This window comes from Falco cherrug, chromosome 13 (assembly GCF_023634085.1).
Source record: "Falco cherrug isolate bFalChe1 chromosome 13, bFalChe1.pri, whole genome shotgun sequence".
Classification (NCBI taxonomy): Eukaryota; Metazoa; Chordata; class Aves; order Falconiformes; family Falconidae; genus Falco; species Falco cherrug.
The window spans coordinates 29285735-29307680 of record NC_073709.1 but is presented as its reverse complement, the minus strand read 5'-3'; the positions used below and the strand labels follow the sequence as shown (position 1 = coordinate 29307680).

At 42.5% G+C, this 21946-nt stretch overlaps 1 protein-coding gene across 7 annotated transcripts in view; it reads left to right on the top strand.

The window, feature by feature from the left end:
* Positions 1 to 3481: 3481 nt before the first annotated feature.
* ENAH (ENAH actin regulator) overlaps positions 3482 to 21946 on the top strand; it is a 99494-nt gene continuing 81029 nt past the window's right edge. Inside the window, exon 1 of one of the 7 annotated variants that reach the window (XM_055725639.1) lies at positions 3482 to 3745. In XM_055725639.1, the coding sequence (XP_055581614.1) occupies positions 3741 to 3745 (5 nt within the window). In that variant the 5' untranslated portion in view covers positions 3482 to 3740. Of the gene's footprint in view, positions 3746 to 4498; positions 4725 to 21946 lie in introns of those variants that run through there. The other 6 variants (XM_055725640.1, XM_055725641.1, XM_055725643.1 and 3 more) reach the window with 6 other exon arrangements.

Below are 21946 nucleotides of genomic sequence, written 5' to 3'. Positions count from 1 at the left end.
GCCAAAGTCATCTTGCCTAAGTGCTGCTGTCCTAGGACACTGCCTGTAGTAAGACACATGAAGATCTCAGCTACTTGTTACTCTTAAATACAAAACCGACTTTCCAAAGAAACAAAGACCGCAAAGTGGGAGATTGTTTCAGGGAAGACGGGGGAAATCTCGCTGTGAGAGGAAGGATAACTTTGCTTTTTGAAGCTTTTGGATTCCCTGACTGACTCCAGAACATTAGTCATGCATCCTCCTCATGACCCTGTATTAAGGGTGATCCATGCTTATGAGATGCAATGAACCCGGCTGGGTTTGCTCAGGAGTAGCCTGCCAAGCCTCTTGTATCTGGCTGATACTAAACAGAAACACATTCTCTTCTGGTTTATGCCTGGGTGAGCTGTTCCTCCAGCGTTCAAAAAGCCTTCATTAGTTGTGTTATTTGGAGAGGAGACACACCGTACTCCTCAACCTGAGCTGGCTTAAGACATTGGAAACATCTGAATGCCAGTCCTCCGTGGCAGCTGAGCAGCAGGAAATGCAAGAGGGAGGATACGAAGCGGCTTTGGGGTATTCTGAGCTGTTTGGATCCGGAGGAGGGAGGGCACGAACACAGTCCTCCGACACAGATTTGAAGAGCCATTAGGTGGCTCTGCCTTGTAAATTGTCAGGGGCCTCAGGTTATTATCGTGACACCAGCAGCTATGAAGGCTTTCTGACACATTGCTTTTGTCGTTGCCAGAAGAAGGGAGAGCGGTGGGAGGTGATGCAGAGGGCATTTACACCCACGCTGTGCCGCTGGAGGATCCCGTCAGCGAGAAGGATAACGGCAGAATCACACAAAATAACTTGGATACATTGAACGATTAGAGCTTGGGAACACACGGGCCTGCTGCAAGAGATTACAGATTTCTCAATGCATAATTCAGTATCATAAACATGTACATGACACTAACTCATTCTTCTGCTAGACTACTTTAATTTCTTGACAAAAACGTCACTAAATTGACCTGGAAAGAAAAAGGCACTCAACATTTATCATTGATTTGTGCCCTAAATCATTTTGGCTCCCCTCCTTCTTGTGTAACTGCTAATATGAGCTACTGCAGATTTAGTATTTTGTTACAGATTAATTCAATGGGATTTTTGACTAAACTAGCGTCCAGAATGACTTTGCACTTGGTGACATCTGTGATGCCAGCATGCAAAATGATTCTTCTGGCATTTTTACAAATTCTATTGTACCACAGAGTATGTCCTGAGAAATCCAGCTATGACCATATCTGATTTGGCTAAGAACACCAAGTAATATAACACAAATAACGATAATAGTTATTTTGCGGGACTAACAGCTTCTGGCTATTGTCATTCCCTCTCAGGCAGACTTGCAGCCCAGACATCCTTTCAGTGTTTTTTGCATACCCGTCACAGCCAAACCTCTTTTAGATTTGACTAATATGACCAAACAGTTGTATCAGAACAGTCACATTATGATCCTAATTTCTTCTGGTATAGGACAAGTGGGATCTTAGAACACATTTCTTCTTCCAACTGTCTCTGCCATTCCTTCTACTGATATAGCTGCTGAAGCCCGTTAGATATATATTTTAGATATATCTATTTAGATACACAGATGTATTGGTTACATATAGATCTTAACATTTATATTTGGCTGCCTTCAAGATACTTTTCACTGTCAGAATGGCTTCCTTTTCAAACCTTTTATTTGGAGGATTTTCTGGTGATAGGAAGTCCAGGTCTTAGAAAGTCTGTGATGCTTTAAGAACTGAGGTCCAGTGTCAAGTTGTTAAGAGTCCTTGGTATTTGCTGGAAACAACTGAGGTAAATTTATTTACCAGACTCATTTGCGTCCCCTTTTTCAGTCTGCATTTACATTGTTGTCAAAGGTACACACTTAATTTTTAAGAGTGTGATGCTGCTTCTCTTCTGATTACTCATCTGCATTTTGTGATTCACCTCTACTGCAACATTTTCATTGACATCATCCCTATGCCAGTAAAAACATGTTAACATTCTTACTAAACTGTTATTCATGAGCTTCAGTTTCAAAGCCTGTCCTTCTTCCCTGGTTTAGTATTTTCTAACAATTGACCATTTTTCTCATTGACTGGGTCCTCTCTCACCGTGTTCCTGACACCATTAATTGGTGGTGGATGACCCTGCCTCAGACACCACACTGATCAGGGAAGATGTTGTATGCATAGCATCAAATAACTGAGGTTCATGGTAAAAACCCTTAGATGTGCGAAGCCCAGATCAGAAATGCATAAAGATATTTTTTTTTTAAATTATTTACCTTTTTATATCTCACAGTCTAGAAATTTTTAAAGTATATGTATTTGTTTCTCACGCACAACACATTTTTAACAACTAAACCCTAGAAAACACGGGTACTTGTTAGGGAAGAATGAAATCAGAGAGGCAGAAGCACTAAGATGCCTCAACGTCATTGGAAATCGCAAAGATCCTTGCTCATCGCTTCTGTTAATGGAGACAAGGGGAACGGGCATTGGGAGCTTGTCAGAGAGGAGCTGAGCAGGAGCTGGCTTAAAGTTCGGCATGCCGTGTGCCGGATCCCCGGGGAGTGGGAAAGGCCAATGTAAACCTGTGCACAGAATAGGCGTGGGGCTGGCGAAAGATGCAAAGCTGAAGTGAGACCCCTGCACCCCCGAAAGCACGCCTCAGGCCCCGGGCTCCGCGGGGCGGCGGGGAGCGGAGGCCCCACGCAGACCCGCAGCCGTTCACCTGCGGACACAGGGCGGTGCAGGGGGCGCGTCTGCTCCCCACGCACAGGCTGCGGCGGGGCGGCTGCCCAGAGCCGGGCACTCGGGCCGGCGGAGGCCGTGCCGGGGGGCTGCGGGGCCGGGCCGGGGCTCTGCTGGTGCAGCCCCTCACGGCCGGCCTCGGCGAGCCCCAAGCCCCTAGAGGCGCCCGGCTCCGCCGGCCGGGACGCAGCTTCCCCGCCCGCCGCCTCCCCCGGGTCACGGCGCGGGCCCCGCTGCCGGCACTCCCGGCTGGGCGCACCCGAGGCGGACCCGGTTCCGTCTTCCCGAGGGGCGGGCCCGGGAGCAGGTTCTTCCCGCGGTGCCGTGCCGTGCCCCGCCTGCCCCCCGGCCCGGCCCCGCAGGACAATGGCCCGGGGCCGCCAGGGCAGGAGCTGCCGGGGCGGCCGCTTCCTCTCAGGGCGAGCTGAGGAGCCTCTCCCGCCGCCTCACCTGCGGACGGCCCGGCCCCCCGCCCGCCCCCACGCGGGCCCGCCGAGCCCCATTCAGTCGCACGGGCGGCAGCGCGGCGGTGGGCGCGGCTTCCGCGGGCCGCCCCTTCCTCCCGCCCCCCCGCCGCCTCCCCTGCGCGCCGCCGCCGCGCCCCCCGCCCGCCGCCGCTCCCTCAGCCCCGCCGGTGTCTCCGGCCGCCCCCGCGCTCCCCCCGCCCGCCCATTCTCCTCCTCCTCCTCCTCCCCCCCCCCCCGCCCTTCCCGCGCGTTGGTTCGCTCCTCCCCGCCCCTTTCTCCCCCACCTCTCTCGTCCCCTCCCACCCCCCGGCTCCCCGCGGTGGTCTGGCCCGGCCCGGCGGCGGAGGGAGCGGCGGAGACGGGCGGGGAGGCGCTGGCGGCCGGGGCTCTCGCTGTCCGTTGACGCGCCGGCCCCTGCGGAGCGGCGAGGAGCCGAGCGGGGCGGGGGAAACAGCGGAGCGACCGAGGAAGCGGGAGCGGCTCGCCGACCCCCGGCAGCACCATGAGGTGAGGGGCCGGCCCCGGGAGCGGGCGGGCTGGCGGGGGGGGGGGCTGCTCCGTGTCTCCCGCCTCTAACGGTCCACAGCCGTGAGCGGGGGGGTGGGCGCGCTCGGCCGGCGGAGGGGGAGGGGGCCGGACTGAGGGGAGCCCCGCGGTGGGGGAGGGGCCCATTGTTAGTGGCGGGTGGGGGAGGGGCGGCCCCGCCGTCCCCGTCCCCCGCGGCGGCGAAGTTGCGCTCGGGGGGCGGCAGCGGGGCCCGGGCCGGGGGGGGGGGGGGGGCGGCCCCGCTTCGGCGCCTCCCCCGGACTGGCCGCTGCGGTTCGCGCCGGCCGGCGGGAGCGCGGGTCGCCGGTCTCCTTTCTTTCTCTCCCGGTGTTGGTGTGGTGTATTTTTTTTTTTTTTTCCTCCTTCCCTTTCCCGTTAAGGCGCGTGTTGCATTGCAGCAGCAGCTGGGCTTTTCCCTGTGTAATCAATAACGAGGCGCCGGGGGCGGGCGGGGGGGGATCCCCCTCTCGGCAGCCGGGGAAGTGTCGCGTTCGGAGGTGTCGGATGTAAACACTGAGGTGGACGCGGCGGGGGACCGGGGCCGGGGGGTGCCCCCCTGCCCGCCTGCCGGGGACTCCCGCGCCCGCCGCCTCATTCATTTGAAGGCGATTTTCTGCCTCACTGGCCCGTCCCCCCTGCCCCCCCCCCCCCCCCCCCCCCAGCTCCGTTTAGCGCCTGTTCCGTTTCCATAATCTCCTTGCTGGATTGCTGCAGGACCCGGTGGGAAACGCGGCTCGGTGGCCCGGGCGCTGCTCGGGCTCTGGGGGACGTAGTGCTCCCTGTAGGCCTGTCCCTCGGCTAAACCCCGGGGGAGCCCAGCTACTCCCTCCGCCCCCCCGCCGCGGAAGATACTCTGCCTTGCAGTTGGATTTGAACCTTCTTTGTCTTAAAGATGACCGTAAGTCGTGAGTGAGGTCCTTCTGGAGCATGGGTCGGCAAGGTGTGTATGATGAACATCAGCAAATTCCTCTCCCGCATAAAACTAATGAGCCCTTAGAATTTGCTGTAAATTACAGGAAAATCGTAATTACGTTATTTTTTTTTTTTTAACTTTAAGGGTTCCCCCCGCCTGACGTGTGTGTGCCTTCAGTGGAAAGGGTAGCCTTGCAGCGGGAAGCATGGGAACAGTCTCCCTGCTGTTTTGTTTAGAATTGTGTTCCTGTATTTCCCTCTAGTTTTCTTTGTTAACTGTGGGTATTCATGTCCGACGTTATTTTAAGGTTTCCTTTGTCTTGTGATAATTTATTTTCACATATTCGTGTTGCTCATGTAGAATTCAGATACCCTGCAAATAAAAAGTTACAACTTGGAAAACTTACACTTTGTATCCAGAACCTTTAAACAGAGGTGATTTTGTTGTGTGTTTTTTGTTTGGTTTTGTTTTTTTAATTATCTTGACAGTCTTCAGCACAATGACTGCTGTTAATCTAGCAAGAGCTGGCATAAATATTTGGAGAAGCCCGGTAGAAATTTGGTTTTCTTAATAGCAAAAAGTACTTTGATTGTGTGGGTGATGCTGAGTGAAGTAAGCTATACAGCAAAACTGCTCTTTCACTGATGTAACTGTATGCGTGCTAGGACTTTTGCCAGCTTGGAGGGAGCACAAATATTTCTCTTAACCAGCATAACAGGAAAGTGCCTAGGTTGAACCTACCCTTAGGTTGCTTATTTAGATGTTTGAATAGTTGACTTGAAGCAGTTAGTAAATACAGGCAGATGACTGAGTTATAGGTCTGAAACTTCTTACCTGCTTATGAGTGCAGAGCCTTAAGCTAGTAAGAGGGAAATGTAGTTGCAAGTTGGATGGTCGCTCTGTGAATGGTCATTGGGTATTTCAGAGAAGTCTGACTTTTGAGAACGCTTGGTTCCAAGCCTTTTGAAAAAACAAGCAAAGTGGACCAATTAAACTACACAGTCTAAGAAAATGATGTGGTTAAAGAAGTATTTTCTCTCTATAGAGGCACTTAAGTTGACTCAGTTTTATTTAATTGGTCTGACTCCAGTACAATGGCAAGCTTTCACTGCATGCTTGCTCTTTGGACTTGTTTAGACTACTATTGATGGTATATTCCTGAAACATGTTTAAACAATATCTTCACGCTGTATGTTGTTTAGGCAGTGTCTTTTATTGTGTATTTGCTGGTCAAGACAAGTTGTGATGGGGGAGGAGTGACAAGGTGGATGGGACAAGTGATCAGCGTTTATATATAGTTCCGCTGTGTGCAAGTGGTGGTAAATCTTAGCAGTTAATACTAAAACCATACCTTAGATATGATGTTGATGGTCTCTTGGAATGCATAAACTGCATTCTGCCATTGCTGCTCTGCAGGTTAAGTATGCAGTTGGTGCTCCAAAGAATAGAAAAATAAATAAATAGAAGTAATTTTGAGATGAGCTGGGGGGGGGGGGAGCCCTCAGTTTCTGTTCTGTCATTTGGCACATACATGTGTGAGAGTCTATTCTTCAGCTGTCATGAGCCTGAACTAATTCTGATGATTCCATATTAAGATCTCTCATCTTGTCTGGATGATTAGCTGGTCAGTTATTGAAGAGCAAACTGGTTTTCCTTATGTCAAATAAAACTAAACATTGTAAAGAGCATCTTCTTATTCTAAAAGAATCAGCAGTTCAGTAAGACACAAACATCAGCAGTACACAATAATTAATTCTTGCAGAAGTCCGTTTTGTATTTGAATTAAAATTATATGCTATTTGAGTAGCATCTGTTAGGGGTTTTAGGTTCCTGGTAGACTTTGAATATTAAATATCCCACTTAAATGGTCTAACCCTAAGTATGAAGTTACTTGGTTCAGGAGCCAGCTTGAATAGGGCTTGTGTGTGTATCTCCCCCCACTGTAGGTAAACAGTTGATTCCCCTGAACACCTGTTGCTCTTACTGTGTTGTGGTTAGCTAAGTATTACTCTTAATACAATTTCCTGAATGCACTTACTTCATAATAGGTATCCAGGAGTAGTCATATTCAGAGAGGTTTCCATTTACTAGCTGACTTGAATATGGTGGTGGGGAGAAGGTAGCCAAGATCTAGGTAACAACACAGTTTGGTGCTCCAGTTCTAGTAATGGCGTAACCTCATCGTATTTGTACAAGAACACGTGTGAACAGACTTTTATTGAAGCATATGTTGAAATCTCTATTGCAGAAGCTGATAAACATAACTACTGCTGGAGCTGGGACTCCACAGTGAAGGTTAACTGAATTATCTTAGATTTTTATTTTTTTTGGTATCTAGCTCATTTTGTATGCTAACTCCAATAAAAATAAATGAGCTTTCCAAGATACTGACTTTTTTTTTTAATCAAACTGTACAGCCTTCTCTTGGGATTACTACATCCATTTCTTTGTGTGGGAAAGAATTGTTTTTCATTAGTGTGCTAGTCAGAAAGCAGACCGCTTAGTCTGGTTTCATTACTCAAGTTGCAGAAACCAGGAAAGAAACAGTATTTTTCTGACTTTTAAATTCTAGTATTTCCAGAGTCCGGTATATTCATTTGTGTTTATGATGTACACAGTTGTGCTACAATTCACACATATGCATATCATATGTGTGAATGTTCACTCTCTATTTAGATATAGCAAGCAGCTAAATTATTACAGATTTTGCCTTTTTAGAAAATCGTGTCATATCCTTATGTGTGTGTTCAAGGTAGAAAGATAGCTGAATTGGTGGTCTCTAAACCATATTAAAATTTGTGCGTACTTACATTCAGCGGCTTTTCTGCTCAAGTGTGTTGCTTTAGAATGTAATTCATGTTACCATCTAAAAGTCAATGTATTTTGTGCCTGAGTTAGTAAGCCTTCATTATATTTTAAACATTGTGCTGAGAAATCCGATACCATACTCAATGATTTTTAATGTCTTCAATACATGAGTGAAAGCCCATGGCAGAAGTAGCAAAATGTGTACCTTCATTAGGACTAGGAATTCTTGAAGGAACCCACACACGTTTCCTAGGGTTTCCAGAAAAGCGGGTATACAAGAGCATTGTATTATTAATGACAGTAGTATAGTTCAGTCTACTGCAATAACTGCAGTTATTTAAGGTAGTAAAATACCAGAGTAGCAAAGCCATTAGTTACAATGGTGGCATTAACTTGTGTACATCAATATGTAGGGTAGCACTTTGGAATTGCGCCTTTACTTTAGTTTTAATACTTGCATGAATAGCATATTTGAAGCAGAAAGCTTAATTTAGTTGAGAAATATTTGACAAAATGTTGGAAGTGCAGGCATGCAGTTAAATTAGACTGGATACGCATAACTGCAACCGATACAGTTCCTAAAATTGTTCATTAAAATTGGTGGTGTAGGCAGGGTTGGTTTTTCTTCTTTTTCAGGTGGATACAAGAATTTAGGTTACTTTCCTTGTTCTTAAGTAAACTAACAGATGGACTGAGTCATCTGTCTGATAGAAGTACAGTCTTTAGCTAGCACTTTATTTGTGACAGTTGCAAGTAGTTTTAGGACGGGTTGTTTCTGCCCACCTGACATGGAATCTGACAACTGTTTTGCCCTCAAGGTCTCTGGATAGTTCAGTGAATTATTTCAATAGTAAAAGTGTAAGTCTTTAAAATATTACTGTGTGAATGGAGGATGCAAGAATCAGAATATTTTATTTTATTTTATTTTTTTTTTAAGAAAAAGCTATTTATGACCATCTTAGCAATTATGTTGTCAGCCTCTAAAAATTAGAAACAGTCTGGGAGTGTGTATAATTCAGGAATGCTCTCTGGAAGGGTATGTACAAGTTTTTTCTTGACTCTGATTCAGGGCTTTGTGTTGTTTGTTGTTGGAGGTCAGAAAATAAGACCGAGTTAGTGTCCTACTTCAGACCACGGTAGCATAAAAGCCTTTTTTTCTACACTTCCATAAAAAGGAGAGGAGTTATTCTTCCAGCACCTGTTTTGGCGGGTGCTTTGCTAGCACGCTTATGCCCGAAGTGAGGTATTTCTGCGCTGCCTCAGGCATGTGATTGGAAATACTGTGTAACGAGGACTGCTTGCCATGCCAGTTTCTGCATTTCATGCAGAACTGTTATAGAAGTAGGTTATTGAACCACTGGATAGTCATTTGCTTTCATTACTAGAGAGTGAATGTATTTTGTGAAACAGATATTATTGCCGCCTTTACTTTGACCTTTCATCTAGAATTGCTCTTGACAGTTCATGCCTGCTTCCACTCAGCAGTGTAGAAATACATGTGCCAGCTCTCTAAACATCCAGACATGTTTGGGTTTTAAGAGTGCTGTGGTGTTGAGGGAAAGCAGAAGATATGTGCTTTTTATGTTTGATTAAAAAGAAATACAGAAATTTGACTTTTAATAGTAGCTAAACGTAAATCTAGCAGAGACAGAAGTCATGCAAGCCTTGTTGAACAGCTTCAATGTATTTTAATTTTTCATGGTGCCTGCCTCACTGCCTCACCCCACCCCTGCTTTCCCTGCCAGTCCTTGTGAATTCTGTAAAACTACCTCGTGTTCTTGGGCTGTTGACATCTCTCTTGGGATTAATATGAGAGAGCAAAGCCACTTTTGTATCTGTCAGTATTTAAACCTGCCAGATGAAGAGCCAGTGTTGTGTCCCTCCTGTCCCTCCCCTGCCCTAACGTCCCATGTACTGTCACAAACCTGGAAAAGAGCAAGGCTTGTTGAAGAACATACAGAATCTATTTTTTTCCCTTTCAGAAATGGCTGCACTACCTTATTTTAACTTTCAAATTTTCTAACTTAAGAAATAAAAACATATGTCTAAGTAGCTGAGTCTGAAGTAATTTTGCCTCATTTTGAAATGTTCCCTAACAATGCAGGTTTTAGAGGAAAACATTGAGTTTTATTTCAGATACTCCCAATTAATTGTTGTAATAATTCATATGCCTCTCTCCTGTTGGTTATTACAAGTCTCCTTTACCATAGCTGTTTCATGACTGATGTTTAAAAAGTTCCAAAAAAGAATGTGAAAATCATGCTTGCCACCTTTTGACAGTGTTATGCATGTGCCGTTCCTAATATTACGGTTCTGTAGACACTTACGGGCAGCTGATGGAATTGCTTCTTGGGAGATGATGTGACATTTTTCTGGGTTTACTGCCCAAATGCCGGTGACAGCCGGGTGGAGGAAACGGAGCTGTTCAATGTGACGCGAGATGAATTGTTGATCTACTTTGGATTAGTCTTTCCAGTTGAACTGCTAGTAGCAAGCACATGTTCCAGGAATCAATGCACAAGTTAATGTGAGGAGTTCAAGTAAGATTCTCTTGCTCTCTGTGAGTAGAGGTTGTTAAAAGAAAACATGGTCAATAGGCAAAAAAATACCTGTTCTTAGTTTTTCACGTATTGAAAATTCTCCTGGTGAAGCTGGCTTCTATAAAAGAAGAATAGTAAAACCTGTTTCAGTTTAGTCCAAAACTAGTATGCTTCTTTGCTAAGTGTATAGGTTGGTGTTATGGGTTCTGTTCTTTTTTTTTTTTCTTTTCTGTTTTTTAAATTATGGTAAAGAAAGGTGCTGACACCCAGTGAAGTATGAGGGAGAGCAGTGGAAACTGATTGCACTCCAGAGGGTGATACAAAAATGCTACTTTGCTGGACTGGTGTGCTGCCAGAAATAACTGTCTAAACTCCTAGTTCGCAGCACAAACAAGATTGGAAGGATTTTGTATCAAATGTTCTCTTATTCTTTTGTTATTTTTCACAAATCTGAAACTTCTTTTCTGTTTCCTGAATCAGATTACAAAGCAGTCTATACTTATTGCAGGTTCCATAAGGAAGGTCAGGTAAGGTGGTTGTGTTTAAAAGAGAAAAAGTTTTAAAATTTGGAATTCAGTAGAACAGTAATGGAACAGGATTAATCATTGGTATAGCTAAAGCCTCTATTGTGCCTTAGTTGCAGTTTTATAGCAACTAGAGAGATACTTTGATTTTCTTTCAAGAGGAAATCAATTTCTATGTATGTGTCATTCTCCTTAAAGCAATTTCCAAAAATATAGTTAAACACTTAAAATGGTTTTTTTAGGCGATGGACTGCTGGCACTGTATTGCAGGTTTCTGTACTGTGGTACCAGGTTTTTAACTGAAGCAGTGAAGTGCATGCAATTAAGGGAGTGTGTTACTGTGGTCTCCTCTAGCTACTGGTAAAAGCTTTTATATTTCAGTTGTGTAGACCAGTATATGTCTTCATCCATGGTCATATCTGCTAGAAATATCTTCCACCGAAGTTGCATTTTTTTTCTTATTGGATGGGATTGAAAATGCAAATACTAAATGGGAAGATGATTCAGATTCTGTTGCAGTTCATGTATTTCCAACAAAACTTTCAATACTGCTGTATTAGTGGTATTTTTACTGGCATTGGTGGAAAGAGGTGGTTGGTATTTTTAGGTTCCATTCAGCTTTCTGGTTGGCTTTGCAAATCTGACTTAAGCATATGCTCTGAGTAAATCTGGGCCTTGGACCTGGTAGTGTTGCTGCTTAAAATTGCTAGCTCTTGAAATAGCTTTTGTTAAATGTAAGTGGTTTTCAGGTACCAAGCTTCCAACTCTAGGGTAGCAAGAAGTTTTCTTTTCTAGCTACTGTAGATGTTAATGCCAGTAATGCATTACAGTGAACAATGTACACTGCTACTTAATTTGAAAACTTGTTTTCTCTGTATGTTTTCCTGTTCTATAAATCTTTTCCCTTTTTTGCTTTCTTTTAAAAGCTTGGAGTCATTTATAAACAGTGCATAGTGATGTGTACACCTTTTATTTCCTCTCCTGTCTTGAACACTTGTTGGTATTTGAGGAAAGTGTACGATCCTTTTGGCAAACCTCAGTCCGTTAAACAGTGCTGACTCGTATAAAAGTACTGTCTAAGTTAACGGAACAATTTTTTTTTCCTTAAGATTGAACACAGTGAAGCTTTAGTAGAAAACTTGTACTGTGTTCTTGAATGCATTTACAAAACCCATTTTTAGAAAACTGCGGTTCGCTACTGTGGACTAAGTTAAATGGACTTTATGACTTGAGAATAAACATTGTTATCTATTGTCTGAAATAGATGTTGTGGCCAGACTGACAAAATCATGAAACCTAATCCAAATGAACATAATTATGGCAGAGATAATAAATCAAAGTAGTAAATGACAGCACTGGTATGAATATAATCAGTGCTGAAGCTCAGCATTTGTATATGTAGGTCTAGTCACTGAACGTATTACTTAAGAGCGGGTGTAGTTCAGTTGTAGTTACATATTACTCTAGCAAAAATGTTGAATTTACTTGGAAACTACTTTTTTTTTTTCTTCCAGTTCAGAATATTCCTACTTCAATAGAAGCCTCTGAATATAGTCAGAACTCGAGAAGCTACTATTGTATTTTAAATTATTGTTATACACTGAGGTATTTAGTTGAATCACTGCCGGAGTAGAAGAGGAGGATGGTGCAGGAAGTAGGTGATACTTTGTGTCTCCATTTGTGTGTGTATGTATATGAAATAAGCACTTTTTCAACACAGGACTCCCTTCCTAGTCGGATGTGAACCATCTGATCTGAAACGTAAGTATGGAGACAGTAGTCACAATTATGGTAGTCACTGCTTTTCTGTTAGTTAGAGCCTGCTGTCTGAGTGAAGATGAGCAAGACCTACCCAGTTCTTTTGACCAAGAGAAGACCGAGGAGATAGAATCATAGAATGGTTTAGGTTGGAAGGGACCTTCAAGATCATCTAGTTCCAAGCCCCCTGCCATGCCAGGGACGCCTTCCACTACACCAGGTTGCTCCCAGCCCCGTCCAGCCTTGCCTTGAACACCCCCAGGGATGGGGCACCCACAGCTGCTCTGGGCAACCTGTTTCAGTGCCCCACCACCCTCACAGTGAAGGATTTCTTCCTAACAGCTCATCTTAATCTACCCTCTCTGTCATGTCGCTACAGGTCCTACTAAAAAGTTGGTCCCCATCTTTCTTGTAAGTCCCGGTTAGGTCCTGGAAGGCCGATATAAGGTCTCACTGGAGCCTTCTCTTCTCCAGGCTGAACAACCCCAACTCCCTCAGCCTGTCTTCACAGGAGAGGTGCTCCAGCCCTCATCATCTTTGTGGCCTCCTCTGGACTGGCTCCAACAGGTCCATGTCCTTCTTGGGCCCCCAGAGCTGAACACAGCACTGCAGGGGTGGGGGTCTTGAGAGAGCAGAAGGGGAGAATGGCCTCCCTTGACCTGCTGGCCTCACTGCTTTTGATGCGGCCCAGGGTACAGTTGGTTTTCTGGGCTGCGAGCGCACATTGCTGGGTCATGTTGAGCTTTTTGTTCACCAGCACCCCCAAGTCCTTCTCCTGAGGGCTGCTCTCAATCCATTCTCCACCCATCCTGTATTGATACTGGGGGTTGCCCTGGCCCACGTGCAGGACCTTGCGGTTGGCCTTGTTGAATTTCAGGTAGGTTCATCTTAGAAAGCTAGCAGGGAATCCACGTCTAATCATGAGTAGAAGGAAAAGCAGATGAATAGCCAGAGCACTTTAGGAAGTTGTTGCTAATAAACTTAAACAGAAGTTGAATCTGGTAATTCAGCTGTTTGTTCAGTGTTATGTGTTTTGGAGAGTAATTGAGAATGAGTTTTTTTGTAGCATTTCAGTAGTCTTGTTGGGTTTTTAGCCACCGAGTGGAAATGCAGTAGTGGGTTTCAGACAAAAATTTTGGCTTGAGACTGAGGAAGACAACCAAAGCATCAAATACATAGAAAAAGTAAATTAAAAAATTCAGCACCCTAAAAATCTTGTGCTGTAATCTTAAGGATGCTGGTAGTACTACTGTTCTCGTTTCCACAGTAGTGTGATGAGTCTAATAGCCCTTAAGTGATTAGCTCAGTTAACTGCATCATATGTGAATTAGTCTCAGAATTGTTACTGCTGAACTTTACGTCTGACCTTACAACTTAAGGTGTGAGGTAAGGAAATTCAGGGACTTCATTTTGTGTTTTGGCAATATCTTCAAGTAGTCTTTTCCATAAAGTTTGGAAGAATAGCACATCTTGGGCTTCTCGGTTTGGCATGCTATAAAGGCAGCTTTGAAACCAGAGGGTATTCCTGTATATTCTTTACTTGCTGTACATTTCTTACTCACTAATAGAACAGTTCTATGTTCATGTAATTGCCACCGTTTCTAATAGTAGCTAAATCCACAAATGGATGGCAGTAAGGTAAACAGAGGTTGCCTTGCAGGTTATGAATATTGTTGCTGTGGCTGTGTTGCTCTAAAGATATAAACAAGACAAATGTTTTATAAGGAGAGAGGCAGTATCTTTTAATAGATCAACTGCAGCAGTGATGGGGAACAGGACACGGGCAAGCATTCAGACATTCAAGTACTGAGTTCCTGAGAAAGTTATTCAATTCTTTGGAGACACCATGTGGAGATTTTGTACTGTGTGGATTGTTACAGGCACGTTGCAGATAAAGGTAAATGTTGCTGTGTGGTTTATTTCTTATAGGTAGCCCCTATTTTTGGAGTCTGACCAAGTAGCAATATTTGGCATAATCCTTATTTCAAGGAATAAGGAATTAGGTGCTTCAAAACAGGTAAGCAGCTATAAGATACTATTTAAATTACCATTTGTTTTTGCATTACTCTGCAAAGATGATGTCTGCATAAAAGAAGGGGAGGTTGCATTGCAGAGAAAAATGTCAAAAAGTAAATCTCTAAGAATACTTTTCAAATGTTACTGTTCCTGTGTAAAGTGTGAAGGTGTATTTTCCTTTGAAGCCATCTGACTGCTGGGAATCACTGGGGGGGGGAAAAAATGCTCAGTTCCATGTTTGAGAAGCCCATCTGTGATAATTTTGTTGGGACATGGTATTGGTCAGTAGTGTGGCTTGTGTATAGTAAATCTGTAAGATGCAGATAAAAGTGGGTTGCATTGAAAGGGTTACATCTCTAGACATGACTAATGCTTAATAATACTTAATAGTAGGATTTTATTTTTGCCTTGTTGAAGTCCTCGTTTAGCCATCACAGGACAGAAGAGTGTACAGTTAAGCCATTTCTGAATACTTTGAATATCTTGCCTTTGATTTGTGTGTGTCCGCTTCTTAGGGCAGATGGATGCAAAACAAGCAACCTCTCCTCTTGCACATCTCCCTGCCCCAACAATGTGAAGAAAACACTTTCTGATACAAGCCGTTAACCTCAGTGTGCTGCCTGTGTGTGAGGGTGTTCACCTGTTAGGATTCCCAATATTTGATGCACAGTCTGCACTTACGATCAAGTGTCTTGATGATTTCTGTCTGGGCCGTTCTGTGGTTCACTAGTTGTGAATAAAGAGGGAGAGAAGTGACTGGTATGAGAAATGCTTACCTGTTTTGAGTTGGGAAGTGTTTGTGAGCTTGTTTGTTAACAGTATGCTTACTGTTATCTAGGGCTTATATAGTAAGGCCTTCAGAACTTTTTTCCTTAACTTGTTCTTCTGAGTAAATTGTGCCTGTTTTGTAGGTGGTGTTAGGATGAAGACTGAGCTGTTAGTGTAACTCGGGAATGCTTTCAGGTTTGGTGATTTATATAGTGGCAATCTCAGTATTCAACATCCTGTATATTTGAAATTGTGCATATTTTCCTTCTGAAGTGAACTGAGCTCCCTGTCTTCAAGTGTGTCTGCAGTTGGGGTGGGTGTAGGAGTGGACTCACCCCAAAGCAGAGTCATTAGATATTTTGGTACCGTGGTCTTATCTGGGAGCAGGGTGTGTGTGTGTTTAAAAACTACTAAGAAACAAAAAATTGAGAGGATTCTCCCCAGTTTGGTTTTGCATATTTTCATATCACTTACGATATATCAGTGTATCTATTTCCCAGCCAGCTGAGTGATCATAATTTTCCCATTTGGGGAAGGGGGAGAAATTTTATGCAATTCATACTGTCTTGCAAAAGGCTGTCTCTCCCATGTCAAGGAACACAATTTAGATGTCCACACATAGTTTAGCTTCAAAATTCGTAACAGATCTTAAATTCAAAGTAGTTTGGGTTGGTACTCTTCTTGTAAAACAAAACCAGCCCCCCAGACAAACACGCAGAACACAAACATAACAAAACAATTTAGAAATAAAGCCATAGGCTTTTCTTCTAGAATTTTAGAGCTTTATTTTTTTACATAGTATGACAAAAATCTTGTATAAAATAATGAAAGCTTTCCACAGTTAAGAATGGGAATTTTATGCATCTAAGAACTTTTTCTTGGCTGTTTCTATCAAATTAAAATGTTGCTGTCCATTTGCACTGTAGCAATGAATTTTCTCTCAGCAGCACCATACCCTACAACCACTTAAATATACAGAATCATTTTAATGTAAAACAGGGCAAGTGTTGGACAATAGCATCTTTGGTTAGCTTGGTGATGAGGGTAATGTTTATGCCGTGGATATTCTGTTTCTCAGGAAGTCTGGGGTTAATTGAAGCTTGGCAAGTTAAAAAAAAAAGTTCCATATTGTTTTTCTGCAGTAGATTCCTGTTGCTATGCAACAAACAGAATGTCACTTGGTACAGGATATATTAAATTTGTATTCCCGGCACATCCCTCTGCACGTTCATTTTATACTTTAACAGGAGGGTATGGTTCTGACTTCCTGTAGGACTGTAGTATGAAGTATATATTTGGGTTTCTATTCTGGTGCCCGCTGTAGCTGCGGTGACGTCAGCGTACTTGCAGAGCCTTTCTTTGTTTTCAGATGGATGGGACACCTGTGCCACACAACCAGACAAAAAGGGGGTGGTGGTTATCTTCCCCGAGGTGGGATGGTATTGCCAAGCAACACATTAAGACTTCAAAAGGGATAAATTTGTTGTATGGAAAAAAGTCTTAAGCTAAAAATTCTGAAAAACCTTTAAATGTGATGCAGAGAAAGTTAATGCAGATGGCACTATGTGAATCTTTAAACCAAAAGACCCAGGTAATTTTTAATGATTAGAATTGACTTTGATATTTGAATTATTGTTGATACCTCCCCTCCCAACCTCCCTGTTCCCCCCAGTGCTAAAACCAACCAGTATCAGCATCCAAACTCTGCACTTGCTCTCGATGGATTCTGGAATAAATGTTTAGGGCATGTTTGGGAAAATTACCTTCTGTGGCTCTGGAACCAGTAATTAAGTAACGGACAAATGACAACATTTGGTAAGGCATTATTTTATAATCTAGTTAGACTTCTGTAGTGGAAAAGAAGGCAGAAATATTATTTGAAATCTAGAAGGATGTTAGTTTGATCTTTGCTTCAAAGGCTGTCATGCGATATGGATAACTGAAATAGAGAAACTTGAAAGCTGTGGATTTTTAATGCTGTACTTTTAAGAATAAAACGCGTGCATTGTGTCTTATGTGCCGTGACGCTTATCCTGGATAATGATCAGTCATATTCAAGTAGTCCTGTGAATTTTATTGTGGATTTCAAACGGCAACTTAAGAAAATCTATGCTAGTTAGGTACTAAAATTAAGCAGGTACTTTTTTAAGAAATTTAAGAAATTAAGTTAGGTACTAAAATTAGCAGGTCAAATACTGTTGCTGTTTCTGTTCTTAGACAATAGCATATTTCAGTTTAACATCTCTTTAAACTGTCACTCTGAAGCTGATTTGTACATAGCTGGGTTTTTTTAAATGTTACTGTAAATTTACTTAATGTGTGGCTTCTCAATAAAGCAGAAGTCAAAAGGAAGAGTCAAAATGAAGTTAGAAAAGATTTGAAGTATCTCTCAGTACTGTTCTCTTGCTCACTTTGCCAAGGGGATGCCTTTAATGTATAAAGCATCATTAAAGGAGCAAACAGCTTTTAGTAATACCATTTTCTTTCTTGTATTCTGCTGCTTAATTCAGAGCTCAGTGCCAGAGCCTTGTGTGCCTGTTCTCAAGCAGACCCAATGAAAAACGTTTCTCTGTGTACACAAAGAGAACCTAATGCAACCTTAAGAAACAGTTATGGCGTTCTGTATTTGGTGAACTCAGACCTGAGCTCTGTTACAGAGAAATGATTTAAAGACGTGGATGGGGATGATTGGGGGCTTTCTGCTTTCTCTTTTGAGAAGATGAATCTTTGCTTCTGTTGCAGCACTGTTTGGCGAGGATGAGAATACTGCCTGTGGCTTTCAATGCCATGACGACTTGTTTTAATGGTATCTTTTGGCACAGGAAACAATAGGAATTTGTAAAACCACATTCTGCCTCCCTCCTCAGGAAGAGAAGGCAATTTAATTGTGAAGCTAATGGTTTTATCTGTAACTTTAATGAAATGAACTTATTTTAATGTGTAGAATGGAAAAGTTCTAGAATATGCATAGGGAATTGGGAAATTTGAGATGCAAGTTAAAAGTAGTCTGTTGTTAGGCTACTTGGATAAATCTTCAAGGAACTCAAAAGTAGAAAATAGATGTTCTAAAAACATTCTGGTTGTAGGACAAAGAGCATCTGAAAGTTAAATGCTTTAAAATACTGATAAATTCATTTTTATGTTCTATTTGTCTAAACTATCCCTCCACTTTTAGGTAACTGAACTCTAAATCCAACTATATTGTTGCAGGAGTAATCTCTTAGTTTCTGTTAATCGTGTAGCCCACCCTCTCCTTTTTCCTCTAAGTCTGGTAACAGCTATAATTTTGCTGACAGCATTCAGGGCTAAAGAAAATCTCCACAGAGATTTTCCAAGGTAACTTTGGGATGGAGAGGCAAATGATAGAGAGCAAAGATGAACTGGTAGAAGAAATGCTGTTTAAAGTATTTTTTTCCTTTTGTTTGCACTGATCTTTACTTTTTTACTTTGAGGGGTTTGTACTGTTATACATTAATGTATAACGGAGTAGCAATGGAAAATGAGCAAAAAAGATGGAGCAAGTAAAGCAACAATCAATTTGCGTGTTAATGGTTGCCAGATGAAAATAATCAGTGTATGGGTACTGCATACTATCTTCATTCTTCTTATTATTTTTTTAAACTCATCTGCTCTGCTGCAATAAATAGGGCTATTACAAAACAGGCAGCTTTTCATATGTATCATTTTCTCCCCAAAGTTAAAAATAAATTGGGGCAAATCCTGTAGATCTGATACAAGTAGTCCAGCTGTTTAGCTGTTGAAAACAAATGAATACATCTTTGTGTACATGTGCTTAGTCACACTAGCCTACCAGCTCTTGGTCATTAATTAATACCTGTATGCATACACTATATGCAGAATTATGTAAAAAGGGTGTTGAAGCATGTGAATGATTATGTGCTATTTTTCCTTCCTTACAATAGAGGCTGGATTCTAGTTTGCAGAAAGAATTTGACTGTGGTTTTAAGGCTGCTTTTTGGTTTTGGTTTTAGGTTCTTTCTGTGTTGCAGAGGTTGGAAAGTCTCTAATGAATAGAAGGGTAGGGAACTGCTTGAAGAGCAGGTGATTTCATGGTCTCAGCTCAGTGTTTTCTGCAAGAGCTGACGGCTTTTTATTTTTCAAAGAGTTTCTGTCCTTTGGTTCTGGGGTGTTGTTCAGAGTTGTCAGGGATGTTCATTAGCTATGCCCCAACTTGTTTTCTTGTTGACTAACTTAAGACTGTGGGCCTGATCTGTCAAAACATTAAATTATTCAGTATATACCTTAATCCTTCAAAACACAGGGAACATTATATGGCCACTGAAGACAAAGGGCCCTCGATCATCGTGGATTAAATGATCAGCATCAGAAGGTGTGGTACACCAGTTATTGTGCTTCAGCTCTCCAATGGAGGAAAAAACTTGCCATCTGTTTCTCCTTTAATTTCCAACTTTTTCTAATTTCTTAAAAATAAGCATGTTCAAGTTTGAAGCTCTCAAATGCTGTATTTTGACACCGCTTAAACTGCAAAATCTTCTCAATTTGGTATTCAGAACAAGTTTTGGTTAATGTGCAAAAAACATCGCTACACATTGAAGAAACCTATTGGCTGTTCATTTACCCCTCAGTTCATCTAAGCCAGAGATAGTTTGAGAAAAAAGGTGGGAGGAGTGAGAGGAGTAAGTATATAACCAAGACTTTTTAATGGTTGTACAAGCATAAGTCACTCCTTCCTCTCATAAATAAGCAACCAGAACTATTAGTTGTTCTTAACTCTTGTACTGGTTTTTAACTCCGAAGGTTATATTTTTTTAAACCATATTACAGTGTAATTTCTGGTGTTCTTTAAAAATTGAAATAATAAGCCAAATATAATGTGCCATGATATTTGAAATACTGATAGATTTGGAACAGCTAGATTCTTAACAGCATGTGCTACCAACTCCTGGCGGTACTTGTCCTGCTGGTAGAGCATGCATGTGAAGGAGACAGAAACTGTGATTACAACAGTGTGTGCTTACCAGAGAGGAACGCTGTAACGCCAGGAATCTACCTGCTGATCATACTGTGCTTAACCAGAGTTGCTAACTTCAACCAAACTAAGATCCATCAATATTTATCTGTTGGGTTTTATGATAGGACTAGGAAGATCCTTGATGCCTAGCTCACTGTTCTAGTGTTTGGTGTGGATTTAGACCATGTGGCTTTTCCTGAAGATGCTCTGTCTTGGTCTGTGTTGATCTCTGCTTTACTGTATAACTAAAAGACATGTAACGTTTCCCTGTCTTATATATGGGAGAGTCCATGTAATTGACTCCTTTTAGATACTCGGGGGTGCAGCTGCTCTGTAACGAATGATGTAATGGGTTACTTCTATGTCTTTCTGCTACATGGCAGATGCAGGCCTGGTTATTAAGGAGGGAGATGTTCTAGTACCCTCTGAGCAGCAAGGAACAGGTTTTCAAGATAACTGTACATTCTCTCTGGCTGTATCTTGGGAGGCTCTGGGGGAAAATGATGCCAGGAAGCAGTCTGGGCAGACAGATTTTTCTTGCAGACTCTGTTCTGTAGACTGCAGTTTGGGCACATCAGTTAAATGTATCTTTAATCTGAGATGGTATTGCCTCTATTGGGAAACTTACTCCCATTCTGATTTATCCTTGGAGTTTTTGTTTCACTATGTGATTTAAATAGTTCTTTCTGTATATTAAGGATTCTGTACTCATTATCTGTGGACAGTGGAGGATAGTTTATTCTCTTGAAGCTACCTCTAGTGTACATGAGGCTGTCTTAGGTTTCTCCTAAGTCTTTTCAAGATTAAAATCACCACTTTCATTAATTTTTCACTGTGGGCTGTTTGCTTTTTTTAGACCTCTTTCAGTTGTTACTCTCCCCTTGGTCTACATCATTTGGAAGCCAAGGCTGATTGTTGTCTGGTCTGTCCCGTACTGATTTACATCTCTTCATTGGAATATATCTAAATGTAGACCTGAACTTTTTTTCTCTCTAGTCACTTTTCTGGTGTTTATTCAGAATTCTTCTGGGGGTCTGTCCTCTCTGGTGATAGCAAGCATACTTGTCCATCTCTTTACGGTTCTGCTGCAGCACAGGCATTGAGAAACCACACTCAATAAGTTTTCTCTGAATGTGGCATTGATAGCTGCTATCTGAATACAGTTTTCAAAACTCCTTTGCTCTCCTTAGAGTAATTTTTGCATATATCTTTCTTATGAAAATGCCCTGTAAATTCTGTCAAGAACCAAGTTGTACTACAGCATTTGCCTGTTCCCTATGGTAATTGGCATAGGACTCCAGAAGACCTAGAGGAAATAGAACTTGCTTGACATGATTAGTTATTAAATAATGTTGAAGGTGTATTTGTTATCTGTTAGCAGGTTTTTACTAGTTTGTGCTGCTGGTTTTGTTAGGATTCAAGTTATACATAGCATTTTATAAACTTGACAGCTTGCTTCCTTCCCCATTCAGAACCTCGCATCCGCTCTGAGAGATAACCACTGGGCCACAGGCTTCTGCAAATCTGATTGACATCCCTCCATGGTCTGAGGTTCTGAACACTAGCTGAGAATACAGTGGTGGTAAATTCAGAGAAAATTTTGCGGAGCCTCCCCTCAGCTTGGAATGGAATCTGTTCAGTGTAAGCCCAACAACTGCAGTCTCCTGAAAACTGAGACTTGTAGCTATGACATTCAAGAGTTTTCTCATGGGGAAAAAATCCATACTAAATGCAGACACAAAGTATACAAAAATGTCATCTGTTGTGGTTGAAGCTTGCAAATTTTTACGCAGTTGAAAACGTGAGCTTTGTAAAAAGCAGCATGGAGCAATCTGTTGCTAG